This window comes from Carcharhinus amblyrhynchos, unplaced genomic scaffold (genome assembly GCF_965287045.1).
Source record: "Carcharhinus amblyrhynchos unplaced genomic scaffold, sCarAmb.v2.hapA scaffold_85, whole genome shotgun sequence".
NCBI classification, from domain to species: Eukaryota; Metazoa; Chordata; class Chondrichthyes; order Carcharhiniformes; family Carcharhinidae; genus Carcharhinus; species Carcharhinus amblyrhynchos.
Window position 1 is genome coordinate 219,263 of NW_027649825.1, and position 11,172 is coordinate 230,434.

The 11,172-nt window shown below is 42.0% G+C and overlaps 1 protein-coding gene across 2 annotated transcripts in view; it reads left to right on the forward strand.

Annotated features, from left to right (window-relative positions):
- The window catches only part of smad10a (SMAD family member 10a), a 71,903-nt gene extending 62,850 nt beyond the window's left edge, over positions 1 to 9,053 (forward strand). For both annotated transcript variants that reach the window (XM_080182726.1, XM_080182727.1), the window contains one exon: positions 3,618 to 9,053. In XM_080182726.1, coding sequence (XP_080038852.1) covers positions 3,618 to 3,829 — 212 coding nt within the window. In that variant the 3' untranslated portion in view covers positions 3,830 to 9,053. The remainder of the gene's footprint in view (positions 1 to 3,617) is intronic.
- The last annotated feature ends 2,119 nt before the right edge of the window (positions 9,054 to 11,172 follow it).

Below are 11,172 nucleotides of genomic sequence, written 5' to 3' on the forward strand. Positions count from 1 at the left end.
CTTAGTCCATGCCCAAATGCAGCAAGACGTGGACAACATCCAGACTCTTTTTATTCATTCATAGGACATGGACGTCACTGGCTGGGCCAGCATTTATTGCCCATCCCTAATTGCTCTTGAACCTAGTGGATTGCTAGTCCATTTCAGAGGCATTTAAAGAGCCAACCACATTGCTGTGGATCTGGAGTCAGATGTAGGTAAGGACGGCAGATTTCCTTCCCTAAGAAGCATTTGTGAATCAGATGAGTTTTTACAGTGGCTTCACAGACATCTGATTCATCCCACATCTCATCAAAAAATAAAAGAAAGCCTCTCTGACCTTTTTTCAAATTGTGGTGAACAGATTGGATGTAACACTGAGCTCTTTAATGGTTCTGCATAACTTCCCTGCTTATCTACAAAGAACAGTACAGCACAGAAATAGGCCCTTTGGCCCACCAAACCTGTTGTCCTACCTAGACCAATACCTGTATCCCTCTATCCCTATCTGTTCATGTGTCTATCTAGATAGGTCTTAAATGTCGCTAATGTGTCTGCCTCAGCCATCTCACTTGGCAGTGCATCCCAGGCTCCCACCACCCACTGAACCTTTCCCCCCCCCTTATCTTGAACTTGTGCCCCCTTGTAGTTGTCATTTCTGCCCTGGGGGAAAGGCTTTCAACTGTTTCCCCCCAAGTCTATGCCCCTCATAATTCTATAAATTTCTCAGGTCACCCCTCAGCCTCTGTCTTTCCAGGGAGAAGAATTCCAGTTTATTCAGTCTCTCATTGCTAATACCTTCCAGGTTTATATCCTGGTAAAACCTTTTCTGTACTCTCTCCAAAGTCTCTACGTCCTTCTGATAGTGTGGTGACCAGAATGGGACACAGTATTCCAGATGTGGCCTAACCAATGTTTTATATAACTATAATATAATTTACTAACTTCTATACTCGATGTTCCTATCCGATGAAAACAAGCAATGCCACATGCTTTCTTCACCACCTTTCCACCTGTGCTGCCATTTTTAAGGATCTGTGGACCTGTACTCCCAGATCTCTCTGATGGTTCTGCCATTTATTTTATAGCTCTCACCTGAACTGGATCTACCAAAATGCATCACCTCACATTAGTCCGGATTAAATTCCATCTGCCATTTCTCCGTCCAATTTTCCAGCCTATCCGTATCCTGCTGTATTCTCTGACAATCTTCATCACACCAATCCTGGTATCATCCCCAAACTTGCCAAATCAGTTACGTTTCCTTCCAAGTCATTGATATATGTACAAATAGCAGAGGTCCCAGCACCGATCTCTGCGGAATACCACTACCCACTCAGAAAAACACCCTTCCACTCTACCCTTTCTCTCCTATGGCCAAGCCAGTTTGGAATCCATCTAGCTAGTTTACCCTTGATCCGCTGTGCTGCTTACATATCTGTTCTTCCAACTTCCTGTAGGCTGTTGGGAAGCCTGTAGCACATCCCTATCATAGTGCCTGCTCCCTTCCTATTTTTGAGCTCTACGTATAGTGTCTTGTTACATGATTCCTCCAAGGTATCCTTCCTCTGAAGACTTGTATTATGTTCCCTACCCAATATTGCAACTCCCTCATCTCTTTTGCCTTCCCCTCTGTCTCGCCTAAAACACCTAGATCCCGGAACTCAGTATGTACTCATTATTTTACCTGTGAATTGTAAGATTCCATATGTTAGGTCCCACCACCTTCTGAGATTTATGTACGTGAGCGCCCCATCCCTCTATCCTTGTGTACTCTTTGGAATTGTCGTTCATTCTGTTTTGCCTCACCGTACCCTTTTTGCCACAATGATTTGGTTCTCACAGTTTTTGTATTAGATTCTGTCTGCCCATTCTGCTGATCTGTTTATGCCCTATTGCAGTAGATTGGATATTCTCCTCCACTAAGTTTGTTGTCATCCTAAATTTTCATATGGCATTGGCTGAATGAGAGGGCTTGAGACCCTGAAAATTTCCTGAGTACAGGTCATCAATACAATCACAGAGGTTTACAGCATGGAAACAGGCCCCTTTGGCCCAACTTCTCCATGCCGCCTCTTTTTTTAAACCCCTAAGCTAATCCCAATTGCCTGTGTTTGGCCCATATTCCTCTATACCCATCTTACCCATATAACTATCTAAATGCCTTTTAAAAGACAAAATTGCACCCGCCTCTACAACTACTTCTGGCACTTTTTCCAGACACTCACCACCCCCTGTGTGTGAAAGAATTGCTCCTCTGGATCCTTTTTGTATCTCTCCCCTCTCACTTTAAACCTATGCCGTCTAGTTTTAGACTCCCCCATCTTTGGGAAAAGATATTGACTATCTAGCTGATCTGTGCCCCTCATTATTTTATAGACCTCTATAAGATCACCCCTCAGCCTCCTACACTCCAGAGGAAAAAGTCCCAGTCTATCCAGCCTCTCCTTATAACTCAATCCATCAAGTCCCGGTAGCATCCTAGTAAATCTTTTCTGCACTCTTTCTAGTTTAATAATATCCTTTCTATAATAGGGTGATCAGAACTGTACACAGTATTCCAAGTGTGGCCTTACCAATGTCTTGTAGAACTTCAACAAGACATCCCCAACTCCTCAACCTATGTCCTTAAGGTAAACACCAGGCATCTGCTTAATGCTTTCTTTGATCGATTCAGCTGAGTTTGAGGCTATATCATTCGGCAAAGTTCAGGTATGGGATGTGAATGAGATCGCCGAGCACTAAGGTCTTTGGCCATCCCTTTACCTGTTTCTAAAATGGCAGGGTGTCCTTTAAAGAACCATCTGTGATAAATTGCCAGTTACATTATCCAAACCCCACAGTAGCAAATGGACAATCATGTTAAATAGGTCTGCCTATTCCAGCCAAGAATTGAACAATCCTTTTACCAAGGCTGTGTAAGTCCTGCTCCAATGGCCGCTTCAGTGGCCTGGGTTTGGTACTTCCCTTCATTGGTAGTGTCACTGGCAGCTTGGTTCGACACAAAGCGCTGTTCTGTTTGTTGCCAGTTTCAGCTCTCTCCAGAGAAATTAATCAAGTTATCTCACAGATAAGGCCAGGCAGGCTGCCTGGAGCCACATTGCATACCTCGCATTGCTTCCTGCCCCTCTGCTCAAGAATTGCAAAATAGCAAGCTCAAAACTTGAATATAACTTGACTATTGGAAATAAATATGCCTTTTATAATAGGAAGTATTTCTTTCAATTCTTCAGTTCTAACTGGTTTGAAGTTGTGTTCTCAGAGATAGGGATGAATATTAAGATCTCACTTTTATTTTTAAGCTTCTGAGGTGAATGTGATTACAGTGACTTGGATCAGCTAAATCTACGGCATTTCAATCTTCCACTCACTCCACCCTGTTGTCTCATTCTGCAAATGAAATATTAATAGGAGTTTCTTTGCCTCAATTTGGTATGTGTTTACAAGGAGTTCTCCGAATGTGAATCAATTATTCTGCTTCATTTCTCCAATTGACCACTCTGGAAGGTTGTATTAAGGCTCACATAGCGAGGACGTCTCCTCCTGCATGTTTACACTGTCCTGTTGTACTTAGTGCCTGATGTTGATGGTCTTTTCTCTGCCATTGTTGCTGACACCCTGCATTGCTGTTGTTTCAGGTCTTTCTGCAGCAGCGGGGATTGGTGTTGATGACCTGAGGCGACTGTGCATCCTCCGGCTCAGCTTTGTAAAGGGTTGGGGACCAGATTATCCACGGCAGAGCATCAAACACACACCCTGCTGGATCGAGGTCCACCTGCACCGGGCACTGCAGCTCCTTGATGAGGTTCTGCATACCATGCCCATCACTGACCCAGGATCTGTTAACTGATACTGGTTGCCTTCCTATCTTTGTTCTCTTCTTCCACTTAATTATTATCAGACTTGTAAACTGATCACTTGAATCTGGGGACCTCTACAGACACTTCAGACAAATGCAACATAACTTTATTTTTATATAAGTTTTATCTTATTGCTTACTGACCATTGCATAAAAACATGGTCATGAAAAATAACACTACGACCACATTGGAGCTGCCTTTGGAACTTGCTCCCTTTACCTCTATATAATCTATTTATTTAGTATCCTAATTAGGATTTATAGCAAATAGCTCAGCAACAGATCATCTAGTTCTAATTCAATTGCCAATGCAGAATTTGATCAGGATTTATTTACTCGGACTTTACATTTCCAGTGTAACCTGTTTATCAGGACAAGAATCTTCAAACTGTTTTTGGACTTCTACCTGGGCAGTAGATACTCTGGGTGTCATTTTTTTGGGGGGATGGAATTTAAGCCCTGTTGTTCTGTTACTGCCAGATATCATCATATTGTGCCACTACTTAGCCTAAACTAGGGGTGAAAGTTCTGAGATCTGTTTTAACTATCCAATCTAATAATATTGTGCAACATCTTTTGCTGCATGTTTTTTCTGAATGAAGTTTCTAGCTGGCCAGGTAAAAGCGTTACATGGTGAAGTGAACTTACTGGCAGAGCAGATTGTGGATTGAAAGCAGCCTACTGTAGATGCAGCACTGGAAGGCTTCTAGCTCTTTCTCCTTCAATCTCATTATGCAGACTTCCAGATTCAAGGATAAATTTGAAAACATGTTTGGCCAGGCTGTGTCCATTAGCTCTTCAGTAAACTCTGACAATGGCACACACTCTGATATCCCAAAGCCTGAAGGGTCCACTGCAAAAAACCTGCGTTCTTGTAAAAAGAGGAATGTTTACCTCTCAGCCGCAGTGATTTGTCATTAAGATTCCATTAGATTGCTGATGAATGTAAGCTAAAATAGTCTAGATTCTTTAAGACCTAGCAGTCTTTCTTCTTCCTACCTCATTCCCTTCTCTGCCTATTGCCTAAGACTTCCAATAACATAATATTATGTGAGAATTTAATTATAATCCATATCTCCTTTCATCAGATAACAAGGAGTCCAAACATCTATCTAATGACTCTGTGATTCTAACACTGAGTGACATTGTAACTTCCATGATAGAGCTGGATCTGGGCTCTTTGCTGTTCACACAATTATGGTCATCTGGTCCTGTATCTCGACTAATTTCAGGTTTGGTTCCTTCAACAGTTAAGATATTTCTGTGATGTATTCATGCTAATGTGGCCATGAGGTGCGCTTCAGTAGCCTATATAGACTTTCACTCTGCCTACCGCAATCAGTGTTCCACCAATCTATGCAGCCCAGAGTTGTGGCAATCACAATGCCGTAGATTTTGCTCAATTTCAGTTTCACCCAGAGCTGCACATCCAGTTCCTCATCACTGAAGCAATCCCCTCTGTGAATCAGATAACAGGACACTCTGTACTGTTAAATGTCCTGTTGAGACATCCTGTCTCGGTTCATGTATGAAAATTCTTGCCTGCCTTGAACCAAAGGTCTAGAGAATCGATTCCTAGCAAGAGTTGGTGCCTTCAGGAAAAGGTTAAGTGAACAGGAACTCTGAACTGGCTGCCCATATGTGACTGGGATACTCTTGATCATGATAAACATTCTACCTTTGAGTTTGTACCTTTGGAAGACTTGTTGTAAAGGAAAACATCAAACTCATTGAATTGGAGGGATGAGCCAGCTTGTTCTACCTACTTATCCCAAGCTCTTCTTGTTCTGAGAGCACTGAACTCAAGTTATCTTACACAAATGCCAAAGGATTTTAATTGTCATGTTTCCATGGTTTCTTACTGTGTAGATAATCCGGTAAGAACTTTACGCTGGCTGCATTTAACATTTACTGTCCCTGATGTAGGACTACTGAATGGGACAAAGTTAGGAGTGTTAATTTATTCCATCTTTGATCTGGATGGGAGAAGTAGAGGACGGCTTTTCCCTTGCTATAGTGTAGTATTCTTCTGTTAACCCATGCTGATGGATACAGTAAGAAATCCCAATCAACAAAGTAAATTTACTGGATTTAGACGGGCAATGTTAAGTTTCTTCCAGGCCCCTCATATTCTGCTCCTGTCACCCTCTTGCAATATTCTTTGTATTGAGTTCTGAGTGCTGTGAAAGGGGGAGAAAGGTTGATTATGGTTAGCTTTGCTTTGTGATAATTAGCAGTCTGAAAGATTTCACCAGTTCTGGATCCCTGTAAGTGTTTAGAATGTGTATCCTGATATATCGCATGTTCCAATGGGATGCATCCCCTAATTCCTCCTGTCCCATTTTCATTCCTCTTTTCCTCACCGCCCCCCCCCCCCCCCCCCCCGTGTTTTGCCCATACCCCTGGGACGTTTCTGTTACTTTGTCCTAGCCCCACATGCACACACACCCTCAGCTTGCACCCGAATAATCCCTGCTTTGTATTTTCTTCTCCCTGCCCCCAGCCTTCTAGGTGCTCACCTTGATTATTTCTGTCCCCTCAAGACACGTACCCTGAAATCTAAAACTTCCTGTTGCTGTGTAGAGGAAATGTATCCTGATGGTACTGCCACCCCCAAACCCACCCAGAGACATTATAATAGATCAGCAGCCTGAATCTGGTGTTGCAGGAAGGGTGTTTAAGCTGTAGTAATTAAATAGTAGGCTTTTAAGTTGTGTGTCAGAAATTTGTACTGAACCCAAGTGGATTTTTAAAGTTGGTTTCAGTTTTAAATGTTGTATTAAAACATGTACATCAGCTTCCTCTGAGGCCCAGGCCATGATGGAGGTTGACAGAGAAACATTAAAGCTGTCCTCCTACCATAAACAGTAGAACATTACCAAAGATTAAAGTGCTTTCAGCAATTTATACCTTTCAGGTATTCTTCAGGGGTTTATTGGCAAATACTTCTTCTTTTGAAGATACCCGACTCAGTGTACATGTAACCTGTTGTGACTGGGCTCTTGTTGTATTTCAGTTCTATCTATATTGTATTGCAAGGTGGAGCTAGTTGTTTATTTCTAGGTCATTGTCAATCACCCAGTGTTCATTGTAGCCAGGGTGGATTTTGTGCTTGATGAAGAACAGTCAATGTGATCCTTTTTGGCACTTCACATTCAAGAGAAGTCCCATAAATGAAGCAAGGATCTCTGCATTGTGTTTGTTAACCTGCCCAAGGCCTTCAACACAGTAACCTGTGATGGTCTACCCTGAAAAGATGAGCGGGGCCATCACTGCTCTGGTGGTGGTTGGTGTGATGCAGAATGGTGCCTTATCAGATGTCTTTCCTGTCACCAGTGGCAGCAGGTGCTGCATAATGGCCTCAGTCCTGTTTGTTGTCTACTTTTCAGCCATGCTCTTGCAAAAGATTTGATATTGGAGTGCACATTCTGTTCAAGACAGCCAGCATCCTATTCAATCTGTAAAGCCACAAGGCCCCTGCAAAAATCACACAACAATTACCGAGTGAACTCTTGTTTGCCTATGACTGTATTCACAGAGCACATTTCAGAAATATCCAACTACTTTTTAACTATTTTACTCAAGCTTCAGAACATTTTGGCCTTGCAATAAATCTGAAAAGGGAGAGATTTTGTACCACGTTGCCCATAGCTGCAAACTCCAAGACTTCATAGTTACTATCAACAATGTGCCCCTTGGTTCAGTTTGCTTTCTTGGTATATCCTCTCCAGCAACACGTTGGATAATATTGCCTGGGTAAAACAGCCTCAACATTTGACAGGCTCATCTACAGACTTTGGGAGAAAGTATGGAGTTTGTCTCAAAGATTAAAGTCTTACCATGCAGAGGTTCTCACAGCACTCATTGATGTCTGAGAAGCATGGACTAGTGACCAGTGTCACCCAAGGCAGATACATTCCTCCTTGGCTGCCTAAGATCGCTCTGCCACATCAAGTGGCAAGGCAAGATTCCCCAACACTGAAGTTCTTTCAAGGTGCCACACGCCTGATGCTTATCAGAGTTCCACACGTGTTAGTGTGTAGTTAACACGGTGGATTCTTGCACACCTGTGTTAGCCGTGTAGTTAGCGTGGTGGATTCTTGCACACCAAAGATGGAAATCAACAGCCAGCTGAGAATGGGAACCTACACAAGAATAAGTCCTAAACTAGGGTTTTCAAAATAGTTTTGTATTTATCTCCAAGCTTCTAAGTTGAACCCCATTATATGGGAAAACACAGCCCTGGACAGATAAAAATGGAAAAGTTTTGTTATTAAGCAATCTCAACGTTTGAGGCAAATAGAAGTCTGGTCACTAGAGGACAAGCAAACATGTAGCAAGGCCAGTATCTTCACTCACCACTCAAACAGTGACTTAATTTGTAATATTCGCAATCGCATCTTCAATTCAAGGTTCAGCATCACGTTCGGGACACTACTAACCTGGATGGTAAACAGCTAGTCTCCTTGCTGATCACTAATCCTTCAAAATGTATCATTCATCACCCAGGAGTCAGTTGATGCGGCTTTGCTGTTACTCACTTTTTACAGCTCCCTCAACAGCCCCATCCCATACCCTCACCTTCCCCACCCCCAGCAAGTCACGTTAAGTAGGCAAATGGCTTGTGAGTAGTTGAGTGTACAGACATATCCCTCTGAAAGACTTGCTAGTGTTATCCTTCCATCTTGCAGCAGCAGATGTTTAGGAGAGAAGAGATGTTCAGATATCCTGGTCAGTGGGAGCTGGGCCTTAAGATTTCACTGAGAAATGACACATAGAAAATTCCTCAGTACCAGTGCATTCCATATTAATGGCACTATGCCCTAAGATCCAAGTATAGATTGTACTCCACCATCTACAGCAACATCTATACTTTTAATTACATTTTATATTTAAGATTTATTTTATTCTGTTTCTAGTATTTTGTTTACTGAGTAAATAGATCAAACGATAGGCTGTGGTACAGATGAGTGCAGGTGGGCCATTTCTTAAGTGAAAATTTATCCAGACCCTGTTTGTGCGTGTGTGTGTGTGTGTATTGTTCCTGAAAAGTGGTTATAGGATTGTCAGTATTTGATGCTGTGCATAGAAGAGGTATAAACTGTCCTCATCACGTGTATAAAATCTTTTATCACCAATTTGTGTACTTCTTGCCTTTTGTTAAGTATATGTGAGAAATTAGTTTTGTCAATTGTAAACAGTTGTTCCACTCTCATCTCATTATTTCTCCTGGCTAACGAGTGAGTGGTGAACTGATATGATTTTGAGTCATGAATGCTTGAAGAAAGATCCCAATATTAATGCATCGACTCTGGATATCAGTCTTGGCAGATATTGCGGTACAACAATTGAGCTTGACGTAGGTAGCAGGGTAGAACTGCAGTTGCTGACTACTGTTAATCTGGCAGTAAGGAACATGTAGGCATGAGGCTGGGCATTGAGATATTCTCCATGGGGCACAGCTTGCAGCTATTCAAGCCTGGAGTCTTCAGTTGTTTGAAGGCTGGCAGAAGCTTGGGATGCCACCAATCTTACACCTGAAGAACAGGACATTCTTTCATCCTCCTCCACCCCTACCCCTACCCCTACATACAACCCAGAGTCATGGTCTTTACCTGTAGGAAGACAACTGGCTGAAGAGATAAACATGAGACTAAGGCTTGGTGAGTAGACAATGGTAGATTTGGAGAAATATTCTATTGATACTGAACCAAATATTTAGAATAAAAAAAACCATTTAGGCTGGAACAGCATGCTGGGATTTTCCATATGGAGACAGCCGCAGAGATGTATGATTTGCTCAGTGAAAAGATTGAGTGTGAGAAAGAAACATGCACTCATCAGAAGCTGATGTTCCCTTTCTTTCAGTTTTGAGATGTCAGTATTTATTGCTTATTCCTAATTGTACTTGAGGTGGTGGTCATGAGTCACTGCCTCTGAATGGATAAGCTATGTCCGCAGTGATGTTTGGGAATTGCAATTGTTTGACCCAGTGGTGATGATGATGAAGAAACAGCATTTATTTTCCAGATTGGGATGGTGTGACTTGGAGGGGAATCTTTAGGTGTTCCCATATGTATGTTATTGTCCTTCTCGTTTGGGAGGTGCTGTAGAAGCCTTGCTGAGCTACTGCAGGGCATCTTGTATTTGATGTATTGATGGTGGAGGGAATGAAGATGGTAGGTGGGGTGCCAAACACATGGGCTGCTTACTCCTGGATGATGTCGAGCTTTGTGGGTATTTTGGAACTGTACTCATCCAGGCAAGTGGAAAGTATTCCATCACACTCTTGATTTTTGCCTGTTGCTCTGCCTCCATCCTGACTGTTCTTTGTCTCTCTTAATTCCTTGATGTCTTTATCTTGCAGCTGATTTGTAATTTTCCACTGCTGTTTCTTTCTGCCTGTTATAGCTTTCTGTTTCTTGTCATGTGTTAGTTGAATCTGTCGCTTCTTTGTCTTTTTGCTCCATATATATCATCCATTTTTATAACCTGTATGTCTTCACCAATTAACATAATCTCTATATATTTCTGTTTCTCAGCAGCTGACGTGTTTGTGGGATAAACAAGTTTCTCAGTTTGTGGTGCATGTAGTGACTTGAAAATGTCAATACTTGCTGCACAACAATACTTGGAAGTTTCTGTCTGGTAAGGCTAAGTTGGGGGAGGGGTGGGGCGATCTTTGGGAGATGCTGAAGCTGCTAAGAAAATCCAGTTGATTACTGCGAATGCCAGAGGTTTGGTGTGGATTGGTGTACAGTTTTCCTCGTCCCTTGACTGGAGGTTGGGTTGATCAGGCTGTTACCATGTCTCATTGGTATAGGCTGGAAGGACCAGATATAGTGCTTGTATATTCACTTCTAGAAGTGCTGCAGAAATGTCCTTATTCAGTTTGTTAGAGACTGTAGTCAATAACTATGTGGTGAAGTATGGAAGCATCTAAACCTTAGTTAATATTAGAATTTAATTGCTAATGAGGGCAGGAGTATGGACAGTGGAACAGAAGTATTGAACTTTAAATTCTCAAAGCAAAAATTTTTTTTGTTAACTTGAGCACAGTGATAATTGAAAATATTTTGTAGAAAGTGGAGGGTATTATTTAAAATTTATTCGTCCTAAATTGGACAGTTCCACAAACCCAAAGCTGACATTAAAAATGTTTAAGAGACACAAGCCTCCAGAGGAAATGTTTCAAATCTATCTTTATTAGAGAAGAGGGTAACTGGAGACAAATTCTGAATTTCCAGAAAGAGGGGATTGAGCGTGACGGCATGAAAATAATGAGGAATGATGCACAATTTCAGCATTTCACAGTATTTTCTCAAAGCCAAGAT